Consider the following 22,663-nt stretch of genomic DNA (forward strand, 5'->3'; position numbering starts at 1 on the left):
TTGAAGCGCCATTCCACATCAAAGAAAATCTGAGCTTGTTTCTGACTATGAGGAGTACATTCCTATAAAAAAAATTACTCCCGTAAAAATATTTATCATAGTAAATAATTAGTACATGGTTTTCTGTTTATCCACAAAGACAATCGTTCTAGCTTATCAAAAAAGATACAGTTGGCTTTGCATTAAGATTTACGCTCTTATATTGGAATCTAGAGCTGTGAGTGCCAACTGTTCACCACGCTTCTGCGGTTTTTACCATGCTTCCATGGTGGCTGCTATATTTGATCACGACGTGACGCGTTCATTACTCACCTAAGCCGGCCTCCACTGATACTGTTCACGATGGAAGCGCATGACGCCGGCACTGCGCAGTTGGCCGTGGTTTGAGCGGTTGTCGCCTACAGTGAATCGGTGAGTGAAACGAGGCTGTCACCAAAGCATCATAGGACATGCAAGTGTCTCATATTTGCAGTCCCAAACTCTTTAAGCCTCGTCCAAGTGCTGCGACACTGCCGTAGGATGACCGTTCCTAACGGCAGATCTAAAAATTGTTTTCCAAGTATTGTAGCCCGTAACTTCTCGCAGAATTAAATCGAGAATAACCTCATATGCTCTTGACGTTGTTTCTTGATTCCTCATGGCTTTGAAGCTACGCCCTGTTTTCCTTTTACGTTCAGTAAAGTTTATTTGATGCTATGTCACTACATTACATATATTGTATCGAATCACTCGCGAATTTGCGAAGTGCGATATATTTCTTTGTGTAATTTTCGCGCTCCGAGCTTAGCAATTGCACGTTTGAATTTGTTTGCTTGGACATTCAGATTCAAGGAGTGCAATGTTGTAGTAGCTTAGAAAAAATGTAGCGTATCGTTCGTAACTCATTTGCGTTGTAGCTTGCGACAAAACAGCCACCATCAATCGTGCGTAATACATGTAAAACACTCATTGGTAGGCATTCTCGCTAATGAGTGCACTCATTTCTATCCCATCACATAGTCTCAAACATTTGTTCTGCGGACTAGACCTTAGTGGACAGATAAAAACACGTACAAGCACAATCAGTTTGTGAAATTTGGTGCTCTCTGGCTATCGTTCTTTTCCGCGAACTTTTTGCCTTTGATAGAAGAGTAATGCAAAAGTTCTTCCGGTACAGCAAAACATGGTGCTAGAGGATCCTTCGACCATTTATTCCGGGGATTTTTAACACAAAGAAATGAGGACGTAGAGAAGCTACGATGACGGCAGCTGCAGTAAAGCGCAGTTACCTAAACTCCTATAACAAGTGCTAGATATTTTTATTCCATGGTTCTCCGTTCTAAACACAAAGCGCTGCAAGTTGACCAGCTTTTAGTACAAATAAACACGTAGGACTACCACAGCTTTCAATCTAATAATGAGCAAACACCCTCATTTTGGGTATGTGTGTACGCGTACTGCATATTTACCGGATTTAAAAACTGGGGGGTTAGCGTTCATAAACTGCACAGTGGCTTATGAATCATGACGGATGCCGTAGAGAGTGGGTTCTACAGAATGGAGGATATACAACACTACACTCGGCCACAGGCACGGCCACGTTGTCCGAAAACAGGCCGTGGCGGTGCATCGGCCAAGATATGACTGTGTTGATTTTTCGGGAGTCGAGGAGAAATGCGTGCGGCTGCGCGGATCGTGTAAGCGCTTGCTCAGGCGGACAACCGAACAGTTTATCACTGTCAGTTGACTTAGTAGTGAAAGCAGTGTACGGAACATGGTTGTATTTGTTTGTTTACTCATGCATGCAAGGTGTACGCCTGTTCCACTTCTGCCGAAGCTGCCGAATCCAGACATCGTATTGTCGTGTTTGTTTCCTACGCTACGAGGAAATAGGGTTACACCGATTCAAGATGAGGCGACACATTCTCGAAAACACACTTGACGCGATAACCGTTGAGCTCTCAGGAATCACTCTCTGGAATAGGCGCAAAGACTTCGCGTTGGGAGTAACAAAATAGTCCGATTATCCTTCCCAACAAATTTGACAGGTATGAAAAACTACTCCCATTTTTACAAACAAAACACACAGGAGGGCGGTAAATTTTTAAGCCGACTGATACTAGTGTAACAAAAGCCAGAAGCGGGAATGCGATACGCGACGAGCGGTTCACTCGCATTTCGTGTTATTTTTTGTTTACAGCGCAGCGGTGGTGGCGCAGGCGAAGTAGCGCATGTGCAGTACGTCTGACGCCCGCTCCAGTGCTTTGTTTCGCTATGTGGTATCGGTGGACGCACTCGCGGCGTGCCTTATAATGACGTCATTAGCGACCGTGGGATGGCGCTCTCTACAATGGGGCCATCTCGTAGTAGGTCGCCACCGTGCGGCGTGTCTTGTTCGCTGCCCCGCTTTCTCCCTCACCCTTTCGCCATATTCTCCTCCTACGCTTTGGTCCTCCTGCTTTCACTGCACCCTCCTCCGCTTTCCTTGTCGCGCTCCCTACGCTACCCCCTTTTTTCATACTCCGCTGTGCTTCGCGTTCACTCTTTTTTTCATCCTTCGCCCTTCGCTGGGCTCGTTCGTTCTATCAATTACGCAGAGCGGAGGCCACCGCTCAACGCAGGAACATAGACCTAAGACCTGGGCTGCGAACAGATATTTAACTTGCTATTGGTAGGCATGGATCTATTCAATGATAGATAAATCTAAACGTAACTATGCTCGTATTTTGTAGCTAGAATAGGTTAAAAAATAGCGTCACTGCTTACAACATTGCCATTCGCACCTCACATTACATCGTAGCAGAGAACGCCGTCTAAAAATATATTGAAAACACAGAAGCATCACATTGTTTAAAGACGTGAAAGAAATGCAATAATTAAAACGGGCCATAAGAAACTAATACACGCAAGCCAGACTCCATAGAAAAACGATGTATTATTATCGGAAAAGAATCTTGGCGATTGTGCAACCACCTCGGCGGAATGAGCCGATTGAAGCGCTCCAGTGACGTCGCCTGTCACAAAGCGTGAGAAGTCGCTCTGTCATCATATTACACGGCGTCACAAATTTGTAGACACATCTACCGATTTGTACGAAACCTTACCAGAACCCGGTATCGACAAAGAAAGGTTAAAATTATTAATATAGACAATGCTACGCAACTCTTGCAGTGGTTCATAGGCTATGGCACTGTTGCACCGCCTTGGTCTTTCTCGGATAGTGATTTGCTGTATTCGCTACCGTGGATGATTTCACGTTATTGCGCAATAGGTATAGAAAGCTTAGAAGGATAGGATAGCTGTTTGGGCATTTTGGTATGATATTGATGCTTAGAAGATAGCGCCAAAGCAACGCTGGCATGTACAGAAGTACCACATTTCTTGGTCTTTATCCACGTAACTCAGTAGCTGTATTCAGTATAGCTGTCGCGTCACTCGAACGCAAAAGGTGGAAACAAATTACCAAGGAACGCTCTTTTTTGGCTTTTGTAATTACCCACACTGGGGCTCTGTAACCTAAAACTTTGCCATTAATAGAAATTGGTTCAAGTCAGTGACTCAATCTGTTGCTATAGCGCCGAAATAAAAAAAACATTGCGGGTGGTAATTCAGCAGTAAATGCGACAGAAATCCGTTGAGTATTACGTCGCACTTTTCGACGTCTCGGATGCATAATTTCAATCGCGCTTACCCCATTGCAAAGTTTTGTCCAGGAGCTCAATCGGCGCAAGTGTTTTACTCTACGCCCTGCAGAGGTGTCTGCGCTAGCAGGCATTTGATGCGTTGCAGAACCTCGTACCCAAGCACATGAGGGCTGGACCTTCCCGCGCCTATCCGTGTATGACTTTACCGTGTGGGGGAAAAAGAGGATTCTGGGTGTTTAGTAAATGCATCGAGTTTGAATCTTTATGGCACCTCGGCGGAGGCAACACACTTCTTTGACCTCCGCTTCACGTATAAATGCTTGAATGTTATGAGCGCCTTTTGCTTTCGTTTGTTTGACCACCTTTTGCATTCGAGTGACGCGACAGCTATACTGAGTACAGCTACTGAGTTCCGTGGATACAGACCAAGAAAAGTGATCCTTTTGTTCATGTCAGCGTTGCTTTGGCTCTGTCTTCTAACGTAGTCGGCATCTCCGGCCTGACCCAGGTGGGAGAAATCTGCAGTCGTATTTTCCTGTCCCCCTCTGCAAACAGTTTTTGTCTTACTTTTACATATTTCCTCTCTCCGATTCGCTTCTCAGCTAGCAAGGGTTAAGCTTGTGTAGTATATCCAGTCTCGGGTATATATGTTACGTTATTGCGGTGGCTACCACTGCCGCCGAATTTTTAAATTGTGTTATGGCAGAAGCTTTCCCCCGCCTTCCAAATCGGCCTCTAAAAAGAGGTCACACCCAAGTACCTTTCGAATTGGCATTCCGAGTAAATGCAGCCACATTAACACGTTACCACATCTTCGGGACCTATAACATAAAGCTATTCCAATATGTATTTATTTCAATCTCCTGACATCAAATTTGCGTAACCACTGACGTAAGCATCCCGCGGTCACTAAGCGGCTTCTCTTATCTAATTGGCTGACAAGAGGAGAGGAGCACGCTCAAGTGGAGAGGGATTCGATGGTGCCGAGCCACTGCATTGAATATCAATAACTGGATGAAGAAGGTGGTGCCAGCGCCTGCGATTGGTCCGCTTTCCATTAGTTAGCTTGCGGTGGCTGGTCGAAAATGGTGGTGGCATGCAAGGGAAGCTTCAGAATGACGATAAACCGGATCCTCAACAAAGAAGAGTTGGCAGAACGAGGTCATAACCGTGCCGAAAGTGCTCGAAAACGTTACACGCACAGGCAAAAATGTTTATACGCAAATAAACCCATGCTCTTTGGCAGGTGCGAGTAGCCAGTGCCTGAGCGATCAGCGGCAGCTATCTTCTATGCCGTTCGGAATGGGGCAGCCGCGGCTATTCAGAAGAAAATTCAGTTTTGTTCGGCATAATAATACACCTTTAACGCGTACACGTCACATTGACGCGGTGAGTTGTTGCGGTTTTGTGACATCGCGTCACAGGTAGTGAAGTGAGTGAAGACCGAAAACATGTGACCAATAGCCGAGGGCTAATGGCGAAAAGGCGTCGGATCAGAAATAGCTATTTTTCTTTTGTTCGACCAAATCTTGAATAATCAGTGTGTACACGTCATATCAAATGGGGAACTATCGCGGTTTTCGGGACGTCGCGTGACAGACAGGGATAGGAGGGTGGTCCAAAAAAATTTTGCCCAATCGCGGAGGGCTGATTGCAGAATTATATTGGAAAATTTTGGAATAGTTTTACGTTATAGCGCCATTGCACAGCGAAGGAACCACCGAAATGTGACAGCTCTCATCTTTGTTCGTGGCCAAATGCCTAAAAGAAAAAATTGAAGAAGGCTATAAAGCCTTCATAAAGACATGTGGAGACGTTCTCCTCGAACTAAAGAAGAAAACACAATTGCAAAATATGTCAGATCTCACCAGCATTGATGGCATCACAGTCACGATATCCCACCACTGATCACTAAATAAAGGCAAGGACGTGATCTCAGAAGCCTTCTTTAAATTAAGCAATGAAGAACTCCTCGAGGCTTTCCAAGAACGACACATAATCAAAGGCCAGAGAATAACAATCAGGAGAAACTATGAACAAATCCCAACCAAACATGTGATAACTTTTTTCGAGGCTGTCACCGTCACCATTGTATTGCATAAAACCATCACCATTTCTTCAGTGTGCATCCTACTCATACTCGTGTTACTTCTATGCAGCTGTAAAATCTAGCACACCAGTTGCCGTAGCCTTTTGCTTCAGCAGGATATTTTACTGTCCATTGTACCCTTTGGGGCCGCGAAAGAACAGACCGAAGAGGGCAAGTAATCGAACATTTCATTTTGTCAACCAACATGTCTTTGAAACTTGGGTTCACCAACGTGTCTTTCACCAAGCTCATGCGAATTTAGCTGTTTTGATTTAGGCTTCCGCGCGCCATCTCTTTTTAGTAATGTTAAGTGGGAAGTCCTCAACCCATCCCATGGAAGTAGTCATTTGCTGGCAATCATCAAACTATCATCTACATTACCTACCATATACCCTAAGCCACGTCCCTGGAAGTTACCCATATACCCTAAGCCTAAATACCCTAAATAAAGGCCAAACTGGCCTTTATTTATGGAGAACGCAGAACTTGAAGCTGTCTCGCTAGAGCTCAACATAGATGAAATGAATGAAAAATTCATACGTCCTGATAGCAGCAGAAGAAAAGGCAATACCCCAATGATCCTACATTGTGCGAAAAAAGCTAAACCTCTGGTGAACGCCGAGTGCACACAAGCAAACAAACAGCAAAATAAGGCTTGGGGTGTCGCGAGAAGGTACCCCACTTACAGTAACCTTATAAACTTGAAACAGGCTAAAGCAAAAGCGCGATACGTCCGGAGGCATGTGTAAAAGTCATCATGGCCAGAATGTGTCCCCAATTAATAGTTCAATCACTTCCAAAAAGTTGTGCCACCAGCTGAGGAAGTTCTGGGGAAGCTATACATATACAATACCTTTACTCACAGCTCCAGGCATACAAACATTATAAGAACAAGCTGAATAGGTGAACACTTCTGTAATGTTTCTAAGTCAGTGAACTACCTTGATGCATTTCTTAAGCATAAACGGTCTGCAGAGAAACAGACTTCCCATTACAGGGACATAAAATGAACCGTACAATGCTATCTAACACTTGAATAATTAAACAGGATGCTTTCTGCTGGCTAAAAAACACGTCAATTGGCCATCATCGTATTCATTGTGAAGGCGAAAGCCTTTTTAGGCTCATGGTGAAGTTTGTGCCAGCAGACCAGACCGCGGCAGTGCCCGCCGAAGCGTCAACGTGCCATATGAAGACAGACTAAAAAATGAAAAATGTTTGATAGTGACAAATAGTGAATGGTAACATTATAATAGAGATTGGTACAGGTTAATAATGACTAAAATGATTAATAATGACTTGTAATGACTCCTAATGACAATACGACCAATATGTCGAACGACGGCTTGTAATAACAATTGAATACAAATGACTAAATATGCTTAGTAGTGAGCAATAATAACTAATAATGACTGAAATGACGTGTAATGACTAATAACTACAAAATAACCAGTAAGTCTAACGTCAACTTGTAACGACTACAATTCATTAGAAATGACTACAAACGCTTAGTAATGACCAATAATTACAAATAATGACTGAAATCACTTGTAATGACTACTAATGAGTATATGACCAACATGTCTAACGACGACTTGTAATGACCGCAATTGATTACAAATGACAATAACGCTTAGTAGTGACCAGTAATGACTAAATAATGAATAGAAAGAGAAGAAGCAACGAGAAAGAGTCGAATGTTCAGACGAGGAAGAGTAGGCTTTTGCCGTTCACCTCTTCAGAGATCTCAAGAGACCCTGCAATCTTTTTCGATGCTTTCCCATCTTCCACTTTGATCTGCATAAGCTCTGCTAGAATGTTTCAACAAAACATGGGGTACAGGTACATTACCAAAATAATGGGAAAACGCAATTACAGTGCTATTCCTGAAAGCCGGAAAGCCGCCTACATCTCCAAGCAGCTACTGGCCCGTTGCCGTCACAAGCTATCTATCCAAATCCTACAAAAGCATCGTCAATACAAGGCCTACATTCAGTCTTCAAACACAAAATACACTAGACATTCACCAATACAGTTATCAAAAAACTGCTCAACAACTGACCACATTGTTCGACTGGAACGTGAAATACAGAATTTTTTTCTGCGTAAACTACACTGCCTTGCAGTTTTTTGACCTGGAAAAGGCATCCCACGTTACTTGGAGATTTCGCATATGAAGAGACCTGGACGATATAGAGATCGGTGGAAAAATGCTCAAATGTCTAGCCGACTTTGTCTGATCGAACATTTCAAGCCCGTTTAGGAACAGCGTTTTCACGCATGTTCGTCTAGGAGAATGGTGTGCCACAGGGATATATACTAAGTACAACTCTGTTCGCTGTGGAAATGAACTCCTTAAAAAGAATTTCATCTTGTCTCATGCATTGACTATGTGTTGATGATCTCCAAATTGCGTGCCGTGGATCTAACATAGTAACCTGCGAACGACAAGTACAAATCAAATTAAACTCGCGCAATGGGCAACCGAAAACGGCTTTCGTTTCTCCACTGAAGAAAGTGTCGCTGTGGTCTTTTCCTAAAAAAGGGCTTGTATAAAGACCCTGTCCTGGAGATGCACCTGTTTGCCTTACCAGTTAAAAAAGAACACAAATTTCTATCCATTATGTTTGATAAGCTAAACTTTCTAGGACACATAAACCGTTTGAAAACAAAAGCAGACAATGCACTGAACGTGCTTAAATGGACACTAAAGGGAAATACTAAGTCGACGTGGACTGTTTATATACCATTTCAGAAACCTCGCAACGTTTTTTTTCGTGCCAAGAAAAGTCTTAGTTTACGAGAGAACTGTATCTGAAGGGCCCGAATACCTTTCGCGAAATTCAAATGTCCCGCCACCCAACCGGGGAGTGGTGACGTTGCATGCATCATCCCCGACCTTTGCTGTCATTGGTGAGTAAAACGGCGCCCGACAGATGGCGGCACCGTGCCAAAACAGGGCGGCGGATTCGCCACTGCAGCTGCTTTTTGGTCAAGTGGTGTAGACCGTTCGGGCATCCCGCGACATCACATGGAAGCTGAATTATCTGCTGGCTGAAATCTCTGTTACTTGCAGTTTGTGCGAGTTTGTCGAGCCAGCAAAACCAGGGCAGCACTACGCGATCACGAAAGTACGTAAACGTGAAAGCGCGGGCGGCCCAGAGTCGATTGAAAACGAAACCTTTGGACCGCCCGCGTCGTTGTGAACGGTAATTTCAATTCTTTTTCTGGACATGAAATGGAACCGGACAAGTAGAACTTTATTTCATAATATATTACACTACCAGGATGTTTTTGCAAAGAGTACTTGAGTGCTAGCGACAGAATTTAACTGAGGAGTGCTTTCGTCATCGGACAAGTGTTCGAATGTCCCGGGGAGTCTCTAATCATGTCCTGTATTGACTTCGATTTTTCTAGTATTAAGGTTCTGTTCGCTATAATATTGACGCCTTAGAGATTCTCGAGCAGTAATCCATCACTTTAGCTTCAAATAGTATTTGCCTTTAGTGTCCTTTTAAAGTCTTGTCACAGAAACACTTGGGCTCCGACCGGAAAAGCCCTCTGCATAAACAGCGATCTTTGATACGCAGCAAGATAGACTACAGTTGTGTAGTCAGTGGGTTATCCTGACAGTCCCATCTAAGGCGAATAGATTCACTTTATAATCGAGGGCTACGCTTAGCATCTGGTACCTACAGAACTTCCCGTGTTCCTGTCCATACGCAGAAACTAACTAGCCATCTCTGCAACAAAGAACGCAGCTCATGCTTGCTTACATTCAGAGTTCGATCATCACCATGGCATATATGCTACGACATTATCATATCATGTGCTTTGGGCCCCCTTTTATTCCTCTTATTTATAAATGACCTCCCGAATGAAACAGGCGTTTTTATCAGACTCTTTCTATCGCCCCCCGGGAACAACGGTGAACTCGCTTCAAGCAATCGAAACGTTCATGCACATGCACAACCTAGGTCCTCCAACTTTATTTGTCCGGGCGATTTCAATGCACCTGGTATTCATTGGCCCTCTCTATCGACATGCGGTCATGATGGCTCTTTCGATAAAGAACTTTTGAATTTTAGCCTGAATTTGGGACGTACTCAGATCGCTTGCGAGCCTACCAGGCAGAATGCTCTTTTCGACTTGGTCTTTCTTAGCTCGAACCTCACCGCGAATGATTACACTTGTGAAGTGGTAGAAGGCATTTCTGATCATAAGGCTGTTTTTGTTTCCCTTCCGTGCATTATTCCAAAACCATCCTTTGTTCTTACATTTCGCGATTTCAATCACGCTGACGACACCTCTATTTTAGATACATTGGCTGATGCCTTCGACACCTTTGAAACACTCAGCATATCAGGTGACGTGAATGTTCTCGTGACATATTTTGAAAATATTGTCATGTCATGTATCGAACACTTCATTCCCATCAAAACAAAAAAGAAAAATACTAAAATCCCTTGGATGAACAGAGATATACTACATCTTTCACGTCGTGTTCGCAGGCTTAGACGCTTGAAGGACTTCCATAACCACGTACTCACTGCTAGGTTAGCTAAGGCGAAGGAGGATCTTTGTACAAAAACCAAATCAGCCAAAAATTTTTTTTATAGTGTGCAGCTACCACTTCTCTTGAAAAGAAACCCGCATAAATTCTGGGGATCCATTTTTCCTCGTCACAGCTCTTGTACATCCTTATGTGTGAAGAACGAAATGACTAGTGATTCACTATTAATCTCCAACGCCTTCAAGGCACACTTTAAGTCCGTTTTTACTTGCGATAATCATATTGTTCCTCTTTTTCCAAACATTCATCCGACTTGCCCCATTAATGATACCTTAGTTAGCACGGAAGGTGTCTTAAACCTCATACTAAATATTGATACAAAGAAAAGTGAAGGGCCTAATGGAATCCCGAATTTTTTTCTCGTTCGGTATGCCTTATGGACTTCACGATACCTTACTCTTATCTTCAATAAATCACTAACTTCCGGCATAGTACCTTCATCATGGAAGATGGCTAAGGTGCTTCCGTTACATAAGTCAGGTAGTAAGCAGCATCTTTCTAACTACCGGCCAATATCTTTAACACCATATTCATGCAAAATACTAGAGCATATAATATACAAACACATTATGGAATTCCGTGAATCAAATAACATTCTCTCTAATGTACAACATGGATTCAGACGCGGTTTTAGCACCATAACACAACTTGTCGAGTTCACGCATGACATAGCTTCTAACCTGGATAAGGGATTTCAAATTGACGCTATATTCAGATTTTTCCAAAGCTTTCGATACCGTACTTCACTCAAAACTACTGTCCAAACTAAATGCCATTCTTAACAACCCTCAATTAGTGAACTGGATAGAAAGTTTTTTGTCTCACCGCACTCAATTCGTAAGCTATAACTCGATCAATTCTTCGGTGGTGGATGTGTCATCAGGCGTCCCTCAAGGCTCGGTCCTCGGACCTCTACTTACTATATATTAATGATTTGCCACACGAGATATCGTCTAAAATTCGAATGTATGCAGATGACTGCGCATTGTATAACATCATTTCATATCCCTCTGAGCATGTTCGCCTTAGTGAATCATTCGTCAGATTTTCTAAATGGTGTGAAACATGGCAAATGAATATTAACTTCCGTAAGACTGTCGTTATGTCCTTTTCTAATAAAGCTAATCCATTCCTTTTGAGCTACGGATTTATTAATTTAATTCAACGCGTTTCTGCATATAAATATCTTGGTCTCACGTTCACCACTAACCTGTCCTGGTCAAAGCACATTGATTCCATTACGATTAAGCTCAACAAAAACTCGGTTATTTCCGTCGTACTCTGTCTAATTCTCCGCGCGACACTAAATTACTGTTATATAAAGCTATTTTTCGCCCTATACTTGGGTATGGTAGTATCATTTGGAATCCCTACAAGCAGTACGAAATAGACAGTTGAGGCCATACAAAGGAAAGCCATTAGATTTGTCTACCGACGTTGTGACCACCAGTTCTCACCATCGTCAGTCATGTCGTCACTCAACTCGACATCTCTCGCCGAACAGCGACACGTTAATTCTTTAAAAATTCTTCATGGCATTACTCACTCATCTTGTCGCCTATCCAGTAATGAATATATCACCTTTGCTAAAATCTCTTCTAGTAGGAGACATCACGCGCTTAACATTACACCATTTCTTGCACGCACTAATACTTTTAAGTATAGGTTTTTCCATAAAACAACTGAAACATGAAATTTGCTACCAGGAACCAACCGTTCTCTCCCATTAAATAAATTCTTGTCTGTACTCCCTCAACACTGCGCCTAAACTTTGTTTGTTGCCTATTGTATTTCTTTCTTGTATTGTATTATCCACTTCTGCTATAGCCCCAGAAGGGGCTGCAGTATGTGTAAATAAATATACAATAAAAATTGATACTGTAGGAGACCAGGCTAAATTACACGCAAATTCACAGAAGATAAAGAAATGGTGTGATGAATGGTAAATGGTGCTAAACACGTTAAAGCTGTAGTTATGACAGTCTCTAGAAAGTTAAATTACTTAAACTACTCTTATTTTATTTATAATCATGAACTTATAAGAGTTGAGCAGCATAAGTACCTTGGCATGATTTTCACAAGTGATCTTCGCTGGAACCACCATATAAATTGTGTGTGCCAAAGCCAACAGGTCACTCTGGTGTCTGAGGCGTAATTTACCATTCGCGACGCAAGAAACAAAACTTCTAGCTTATAAAACATTAGACCTACAATTGAATATGCTAAGGTTGTCTGGGACCCTTACACTGCTATAAATATATCAAAAATCGAAAGAATACAGCATCCGGCAGTCAGATTCATATTCAATAAATACCGGTGGACGGACTTCCCTTCTCAACTTTGTGTGCAGGCAGACCTACCGACATTACAGGCTAGAACTAAATATGAAAGACTTGAATATATTTACCTAATAATTCATCAGCATGTTCATATTATGTATTCAGACTCTCTTGAAATTCTTTCCGGTTAAACCACTAGACATCGTCATTCAATGTTTATTCGTCCCCCTGTTATTCATACCGATTGTTTCAAGTATAGCTTTTTTACAAGAGCTATCAAAGAATGAAACTCCCTCTCGGAAGAAGCCGTTTCATCCTCAATTGATTTCTTCGCAAAACACATTGGAGATATCCTAGTTTGTATGTAATATACTTTACTTTGTATCTTCGTTATCTTCAGCGGTTTATGCTATTACCTCTTGGTGTTATTAATTTTAATTTATCGTCCCTTTTTGTGTTTCAACGTACAATTTTCCATGAACAAAATATTTGATTTGTAAACGTTCGTATTCCCCTCCTGCTATAGCCCTGTGTAAGGGCTGGCAGTATCTGTAAGTAAATAAATATACTGCAACACATGAATACACAATGCGAATAAACTACATGCCATCAAATCTCTCGTACTTCGATATGAAGTGTGCGAGCGCGATATTCAAGAGGCATTTCAAGTTGCAGAGAAGCCATCCAGATAAGCCCGCTGGTGCGACGCTTCATGATTTCTAGATAGTTCACTGCCACACCTTAGGAAGCAGGATACCCCACAGGAGCACGTAATACAAGAGTTACGCACAGTGCAAGAAACATACAGCACTAACGAGTTTCCCACAGATGGTTCAAACACATGACTATGTGGGAAGCAGTGTCATATCGGGAACCTGGGAACCGACTGTTATGCTCCCGCCAATCGTTTATTTTCCCAGCCGAATGTTATGCTTTGTGAATGGCAGTGCAAAAAGTTGTACCTAGAAAACACAAAAAACTCATTTTCACAGACTCCCTAATTGCTCGTAAAACCCTCAATTTACAATTCGAGCAGGGACCTTTCATCGGCGACATCCTACACACACTGTCACGCATAAATCAAAACCACTCAATTCCTTTCTGCTGGGTTCCAAGTCACGTTGGGACCCCGGGAAATGAAAAGGCGGATATTTGTGCTGCTCATGCGAAACACAGAACTGTATCTCAAATAAAGGTGCCCTTGATAGATGGGCTTGAAGCTATTTGCAGAACACTAATTAACAAATGGAAATGTCAGTGGAACTTGAAAGATAACAAATTGCACCTCATCAAACCGGTTCTAGGTGAATGGAAAACCAGCTGCCGCCAAGAATGCTTCATTGAGGTAATATTAACCAGATTCCGAATAGGGCAGATGCACCACAGAAGAAATTATCTACTCAGAAAGGAAGCACATCCGACATGTGGTAAATGTGAAGAACCACTTACTGCACTGCACATTTTAATTACTTGCCCACATATCGACAGACAAAGGCGAAAACGCTCCCACGATCTATACGTATTGCAGGTATCACTACAACCCCCTCTCATTTTGAGAGACTGTTCCCTTGTTCCTTTTGACAATGTAGTGAATTTTTTAGAGGAAATAGGCTTCCTGAACAAACTTTAAATTATACAGGTTCTACTATTTGTGCCATTGACGTTATAACCCATTGTGTCTGTCGCAGCAAAGCCAAAGTGGCTTTTGCGCCTATAAACCAACGTTAACTATCTTGCCTCTTCGAGGAGCAAAGTGCCTCCGGTGGTGGCCTGGTGCTGACCACCATATATATACATATATATATATATATATATATATATATATATATATATATATATATAGCAGTTCCATGAGGGTGAGATGCAAAAGCACTGTGTACCCTAGATTATGTGTGCAGGTTATCGAACCTCAGGTCGTTAAAATCAACCCGGACTCGCCTACTAGGGCGTGCCCCATAATCGTGTCGAAATCAAGGCACCTGGCACCATATAATTTTATTTTAAATATATATCTACTTCTATCCAACCAGGTTTTAAAGAATGTTGGAGTGGAGATTTCTCAAGTGAAGCCAGACTGTCGTCATCAAATCATAGGCAAGAAAAAACGTCAGCGATTAGTGGAGCATAAAGAACCGCTATCTTACAACCCACGAAATTTAGGATGTGAAATGTCGCTGTACAGACATTATTGGCGGCTTTCTTTCTGTCGCTGGTTTGAGACGAAAGCTAAACGTTTTGTCACATTTTATAGCAGGCAATGATATCAATCCGCAGTCCAAGTTAACATTTAGCCAGAAACCATGAGCGTTTATTCTTCAGTTACCCTAGTATTTTGAAGAACAATCGAAAATTAAATAATCTGTGAGTGAATTTCAGGTGTTGTGACACCTTTTCACGGCGGAAGCAGACACACCGGCTTCACCTTTGCTGGGAAGAACCCGCGGGGGCTGCAACCGCAATTTTTTTAAACTCTTTCGCCTCTGTCACGTGACCGGCTTAACACACTTCACACGCATACTTCTTTTCTGCTTTTACACTCTAAATGCTAACGCATTAAAAGAAATTAATGCTCGTTCTCTCTTTGCTTTCTCTCTCTGTGTCAGGCGTCAAGATTGCGCTCCGACTCATCAAGAGCCGCGCCATGCGGGCCATCAAAGCGAAGCCTTGGGACATCCCTCTAGAAGCGTGCGCCTCCGAAGGTCCCACATGGAGTAATGAATACCTGGCCTGCTTTGTGCGCCACATGGCTCACACAACTTGGCATCTCTGCTGCACGTGTCCCATGGGCTCGGACAACAGGGCTGTGGTGGATCCCAGGCTCAGGTACGCTTATTCCGAGATCAAACACTGAGACATTCAGTTATGTGAAACGGGAAAATTATCCTCTCGGTGGCCTTTGCTGTTAACAACCTTAAAAACAGACAGGGCCTGATCGCCCATTTCCAAGTTATAGTATCACAGCAGAAAAGTCAATATTGTTAGACGAAAGAAACAAATCTTTCGGCTCATATTCTAAACCAAAATATAGATTTTCTCTCCTAGCTTCTAAGCGTCTCCCACTGACAACTACCGCCTTTTCGGCATCGCTTTAGGGATCTCATGTGCAATGCCACATGTGTCGTCACCTGTGAAAATTTTTTAATCAACATACCCTGCCATGCTCAATCATTGTTGCTACGCATGCTTTGGCACCAAACGATACGGAGAGGGCGGCGCCATTAGATTGCGCCCGCAGTTTTTCAGTCGCGGGATAAAAACACAACATTTGCACAAACTAACTTGGGCTGTCCGCCGACCAATACGCACACGTGAAAAGGAAGCCGCGCGCATGTTGCGCAGGTTGAACACGAGCAATTCCCTTCGTTTCGTCGCCCTTTCGAGTTGCCAGAAAGCTGCACGATTCAAATACAATGAGCTCGCAAATATTCTACCGCACAGAATGGATTCAAAGTTTGTCAGCTTAATGTGAGACGTATACCATTTAACCTGCAACGCACGACGGATACAATCTCAAAAATTTGGCGTCATGACCGCCTTAAGAAAGCAGGGGTCATGCGGAACCTATACGGCCGCATTTGGAAGTTTTAACCTTGGCGCGACAGCTGGATGACTAAGCACCATTCAAGCGTTATTCGCTTTCATATATACTAATATTGAGCACATTTTCGCACAAGTCATAGCGTGTTCATCGAAGCACTTAACGAGAAAGCGTTGATGCCCACTTGCGCGCAATTTCGAAATCTGCCCAGAATGTGTTACGGTGTGCCCGCTTGAACGCATCAGCGTGGACGTTTGTTGTGTGTAAGGGGCCATTATGGTCGCAGCCCTTACAGTAAAAAGAAAGCTTAGGGAAAGATCTTTAGTTTGCGTATTAAACAGAAATGCTCAAGTGCCTCGTTGCACAGTGAGCACGCCGTCGGCGGCGTTGAACCGTAGTGGCCGTGGGCGAAACGCGTGCATCTATCGCCACTTGGCGCATTTTTCCCGTCAGCAGCAGCGCTGGGGAGGAGGGAGAAATAAAAAAATCAAAGTGGTAGTTTCACCCGAAAGGCGAAACATCGATTGTGATCGCTAATTAGTGGACAGCTGTAAGAAGTAAAGTTAGTAGTTTTATGAGCAGCATAAACTTGTAAACGTAGGCATACTAAGTTAACAAGCATGATGTTCTCCGCACACAAGCTAATGTGAACACATAACACTGCGTGACCACGGAAACTCGCTTTCGAAACGCCGGAGTGAGGAAGTGCCGCAGCAGCAGCGACCGCATTGGCGTTCGCGCTGCCTCCCACATCAACGCGAACTAAGCCATGAAACACCGCGCACGGTCCCCGTCACAGATGACATTGAGGACGCAGCGACCCAGGCGGGCCCACGCGGCCGCCCGGGCCACCCGGACACGAACACGCCCTCCCCTCCTCTTGGAGCCTTGCGCGCGACGAAAGACGGTGCGCTTCCTTGTCGCTTTCTTCACTTGCGTGCGCGTGATTGAGCCGCAATCGTCGGCTCAGCCTCGCACTCTCTCACTCGCACATACAGTGCCTGACGCCGGACGACGATTTTATGGAAGAAATGCGCCTGGAGTGGCATATGATTTGTATCGCAATAAAAAAAAAGAAACAGAAAGCTTGCATTCGTCCACAGCGTTTTCCGCAAGCGTTCCCCGGTAAAGAGATTACGGTTGCATAAGCCGTAGTTTCAGTGACGCGTGAGAGACCCTAGAATGTTATCACGTTCTCATTCTCGTGGCAAAGGTTAAGCGTCTCCCAAGATGTTAAATATATTCTAAGCGCATTCAATATATATATATATATAGCAAATACAGAACAGCGCTACTTGCCCGAACTTTCTACCAAACACAGTAATTAACGCGAATATCTCACGAGTGGCAAGGCGTTGGTGTTTCGACGACGATGACACTCCAGCTACGCATGAATTGTTGGTGCGCTGAAATACCACGTATTCAAGTGCTCACTCTACCTGCGAGTACCATGAAGTGTGCCTTATGGTATATATGAATGTTGCAGATTTTCGCTGTGAATTTTGCTTCTTTCCTGCATAGTGGTCGTACAAGATTATATTTCTGATTAGGCCACCCTTCTCGCTTCGAAAACATACATTCGAAATTATTGCGCCATGAATAGATCAGTTGTTAAAATAGCTTCAGAACTGGCCTTAGGCAGATGCTTTGAGCACTTGCTCAACCGTGTGCAACTGTAGAAAGAGCATATAAATAAGTACGACTAGATGCTTCGTGGGATTCATTATGATGAGATATTAACGATGTAAATGACCCATCGAATAGTTGACGTCTTGCAGGAGTTCCTGTCAGCACACATGTGAATCTATATTTTCCTGAGTGCCTATTCTTGTATTGTTTCTCGTATCACTTAGGTGGTTTTGTCGACTGATAGTGTATGAGAGCATTGACAAAGCATATGGCGCCACCAATGCTTTCTAGCGGAAATAATTGTGGGTTGGGGCTCACAAATTTTCCTTTTGAATATTTCTGAAAGGTCTCAACTCTTACCTGGTGGCATTGGCTGAGTGATGTAACCGGTGAAATATAGAAAACGTTATGCAGATCCCATGCGCTCTGAGAATCTATATAAGCGAAGCATTCTGTGTAGGATGCTTTGATTGACGATAATTAGCTGTGTGTTGACGGTTAAAGCTTAATTTCTTCAACATTTGGCCTAGCACGAGAGTGGTGAGTTGATGTTCAACGTTAACTTGCGGGAAGCGCTGCTGTTTTTCTGCATAGTACACAAGACACACAGGGAGAAGTGTTTGCTTGAAGCGTTGTCGTGTGCCATACTCCATAACCTCTGAGAGGGTTGAGCATAGTCATTACCTCACATGGCACATCGCATTGTAGCAGAAGTATTAAACTTGAGTTATACTATGGGGATGTACGTGCCAAAACCACAATCGGATTATAAGGCACGCCGTAGTGGCAGACTACGGATTAATTTTGACACCGTGGTGTTCTTTCACGAGCCCCAAAATCTAAGTGCACGTGCGTTTTCTATTTCACTCCCATCAAATGCGGCTGCTGCGATTGGAAACAAATCCATGGCCTCTAGCAATTCCATAGCCGCAAAGCTAACGCGATGGGCACAGAAGTCTTGATTTGACAGTCGTCCGCTTCGGTAGTTTCACCTGGACCCTGCGGGGCGCTTTAGTTTATGCGGCTCTGCTTCTGCACGCCCCGCGTGGTTTGTCCGCTTGATATATTTGCATGGTGTTTAGTTTTCAGAAATAGCAGCAATGTACTGAGCCGTATCTTGAACTTAGGCTTATCCAGTTTCCCCGCAACCGCGGTCGTATAGTAGTAAGGTTTGCTTACCTTCTATTGTCACCTCCCCCTCCTCCCTTGCATGGGAACTGCTTCTTCTCCTCCTCCCTCCTCCCTACATTCTTATCTACGTCCCTTCCGGACTCGCACCTTAGTAGAAAGGGAAGCGCTGCAGTTTCTGCAATGCTTCTGAGGGGAGTCACGGATAATTACAGCTGTCAAGAGGCTAATTTGGCGACGGCCAGGGAGCTCCAGAGGGCATTGTGCACATTGGACGCGGTGGGGTGAAAAAGAGTTTCTAGCGTCGCCTTTCCTCTCTGACTCGCTCCTGTCATGTATGCACATGCTGTGGCCCCTCCCCCCTCGCGGTGTGCCTGATAGCATCAGCCATAGCAGTCACAGCAGCAGCTGCAGCAGCCGAAGAAGCAGCAGTGGGAAAGTCCAATGAAGAGGCAAAGAAAGCTTGGCTTTAAAAACTGGGCCCAGTGGAGAAATACGCAGGCGTTTACATATGCCGCGCCATAGAGACGTCCGTGTTGGTCGTGTTTCCTTGCTGTCATGCGTGACCTTGTGTTTCGAAAAACCGGCCGTGGTGTGGCCGCGCGGTGTCAAGCAAATTGGCGTTCTTCGGCAAGGCCAGCAAATGGACATGCTGTTAATTTGGCTGCATGCACTCCTTCTTGCACGCTCTATTCTTGTGCTTTTGATACTTAATGTGGGTGGAGAAGAAATGAAAGAATCTGGCAGGGCAGTCATGCTACCTGTTATGCTGAGCATAGTGCATCCATGTTCAATTTAAATAAGAGTTGCTCTTCGTGGGCGTCCAACAAATGAGGATTGGCTCGGTACGGAAAGGACAAGCAGGACAACAAACTGTGTCCTTTTTCATCTGTATTTTTTTTTTTTTTTGCATCTCGCCGCGGCAATGGGTATCAGTGCTGGCCAGGAGGCGCTGCAGCTGCTTGTGTGTGCAGCTGGAATATGCTGACGCCATACGATTGGGTGGCCAGGAAAATTGTGTGACATTTTGGGTGATAAGAGACTAGCTACATGCGTCCAGCCAAGCTCTGGGCACACCGATATGCTTTGCAGAAGCACATGCCCTCATACGTTCTAGCACACCGGTTCTCTGTCTGGCCATAATCTGTAAACATGTAGTTCAATATGAGCGGAACAATCAATGATGCTAAATATCAGCACGTGCTACTTAAATCTGTTTCCACCGCTTGTTAAGCTTTGTGATACGGCGCTGCAGCTGGCACGCGAAGTTTCAGCCCTGGTTACCCAAACGAAACGTGTGGCCGGCGACTATACTTGTCGCGGACTCATGTGTGCCCTCTCATAAATATGAGAGCGGTGCGCTTCTTGCGCACTACGCAAATTTACTGTTCTGCCATTTCCAGAGCTGCTCACATGCACTATCCAAGATTCTTTCATTGCCGTCTTATTCGGTTTTGCCTGGCCCTGTTTACATGTATGCATTATGCGCTTACCACCGATGCTGAGTAGTGGAAACTGATTGTTAAATTACATGAAGAGATGCATGTAATTTAACAATCAGTTTCCACTACTCAGCAATCGGTGGTAAGCGCATTAATGCATACATGTAAACAGGGCCAGGCGGTCATATTTTGAGGCTAATGAAGAAATTTGAGAAGTGCAAGGTGTAACGCTTTACGCTGTAAACACAGACTATGTGGTTTACAACTGGGAAGGATTCCTTGGTGAGAACGTCGGCTAGCTGATGATGAATCCCTTTTATTGGCAAAAATGCTGCTTCGAGCGACACCTGCGCTCGTCTTGTGCCTCTTCTTCCTTTGTGCTGTGACTGCCACTTTCCTAAGGACGCTATGCTCGCGGATGAAGAGACAAAAGCTCCCGCAGAATGCATTTTCGACTGTCGCATATAGTTGTTCCCATTATAGCATTAAACCTATCCGTACGACGACTACAGCCAAACCACACGTAACTGGCTAACAACGAAAGCGGGATCGAGCAATTAACTTGCCGCACGTGCTCCGTTGTTCCGGTACTACAGTTTCTTTAGAGCGCACCTCTTAGGCGCCCATGGCTGCGGTGAGCGTCGGCATCCTCGGCGTGACCGAGCGAACGAGCACAGTAAACAGCCGTGGAGGAACAGGAACAAACGGGGAGCGCAGCGGCGGATGAAAGTCGTCAATAGCAAAGATAGCGCAAGGAGGAATTCGCAAGACGATGGTATGGCGCAGTGCCACGCAAGGCGGGCTCTGCGGCGACGATGGCTACGAGATGGCGCCAGAGTAGCACGCGTAGTCTGCTCGCCGATGACGGCATCGAAACAATATATACAAACAAAGCACTGCATGAGCGGAGGTCTGTTTGCGCGGCTGCTGTCGATCGCACCCACGCATCACCCACGCGTTGCCTCTCGCGATCTCCCTTTTAGCGAGGCGGTCGCGCCACACTTGGCTCGGTTTACAACGTGCCACGCGAGACGTTGTCCCCGCCAGCCAATAGATTGCGAAATGAAAACACTTATGGAGCTTTGCATCTGGGAGCATCGTCACCGTCGGTGAATTTTTTTAATGTAAATGTTTCCTTCCATGACGCATTAATCTATTGTGAGATGTGGCGCTCGAAAGAACAGATCTTGGAGACGAATAATATAACGGCAGATGTAAATAATTTTGGAAGTGCTATTTGCTACATTCGTTATCATTGTTGACCTTTGATTGGCTTATTGTGCGTTTTATGATTAGCCAAATAGCGCTTTAGTGCCACCAGAAGCAAAGCAAGTCTAAAAATCAAGTTAAAAAAAAGGATTCTCGTGTGACTGCACGCACGCGCGCGCTGCATATGAAATTTACCAGCTCAATTGTACTCTATGTGCTTTCATCGTTTTTATAGCGTCTCTCGATTCAACACCTTCTTTGCTTGTTTTTCAGGGTTTATGGCCTGAAGAATCTACGCGTCGTGGATGCATCTGTCATGCCAACTATAGTAACTGGGAACCTAAACGCGCCTGTGATGATGATCGCCGATAAAGCAGCGGCTATGATTCTACAAGATAATTAATAGCTAAGATTGCTTTACTTATACCTTGCATATAGAGGCTAGGTACTTTCTATGATATCTTTTGTGCTAGATTGACAAAGCGAAGCTAAACAAAATGCTGACCTGCAACAGAGTTCGCTTTTTTACGCTATACCAGTACAACTTCAAGTGTAAATTAGCTGATATTTCTGATAAGCCAACACGTGATTCGCATTTTGCTGGCATGCAGGTGAGTTCAATTTCGGCCTGTATTGGAATGTGCATCTATGTGACCAAGAAGCTCCAGTTTTATGTTCGTATAAACTTTGTTGTCGCCGCCATTGTCGTCTATACCATCTCAGGAAAAGCTTGGAAGACCGCTGCAGTCACTTTCGACATTCAATGCATGCCCGTCGCTCTCGTATTGCGTGTTCAAACTCTGTAAAAGCGTACCCGAAGGTAATACATGCAATAAACTCGCAAGGCTTGCCTGGGACACGTTTTACGCTGTTGTAGATCCTGGTGTATCGTCTCTTGTTCAACACGTTTTGCTCAGTAACTGGAACATATTTAGCAAATATGTCATGCCTACTTGACAATTTTGCGGGTTGAGATTACTTAGTGAAACTTCCGTAGAATGATATTAAATGATAAACTACAGGAACGCTGGCAAGAAGTTTGACTGAACAAAGACCCAACGCTCAAGAAAATTTGTCCCACGTAGCTGACATTTAATAAGTGGAATCCATGTAGACAAAAATTAAGACAACGTGCTAGTGACTATTTTACTGT

General features: G+C 44.0%; 1 protein-coding gene across 2 annotated transcripts in view; it reads left to right on the plus strand.

Moving 5' to 3' along the window:
* Positions 1 to 22,376, plus strand: part of LOC126526145 (alcohol dehydrogenase [acceptor]-like) — a 91,789-nt gene extending 69,413 nt beyond the window's left edge. For both annotated transcript variants that reach the window (XM_055068032.2, XM_050174093.3), the window contains 2 exons: positions 15,168 to 15,387; positions 21,784 to 22,376. In XM_055068032.2, the coding sequence (XP_054924007.1) occupies positions 15,168 to 15,387; positions 21,784 to 21,913 (350 nt within the window). In that variant the 3' untranslated portion in view covers positions 21,914 to 22,376. The remainder of the gene's footprint in view (positions 1 to 15,167; positions 15,388 to 21,783) is intronic.
* The last annotated feature ends 287 nt before the right edge of the window (positions 22,377 to 22,663 follow it).

Source organism: Dermacentor andersoni, chromosome 8 (genome assembly GCF_023375885.2).
Source record: "Dermacentor andersoni chromosome 8, qqDerAnde1_hic_scaffold, whole genome shotgun sequence".
Classification (NCBI taxonomy): domain Eukaryota; kingdom Metazoa; phylum Arthropoda; class Arachnida; order Ixodida; family Ixodidae; genus Dermacentor; species Dermacentor andersoni.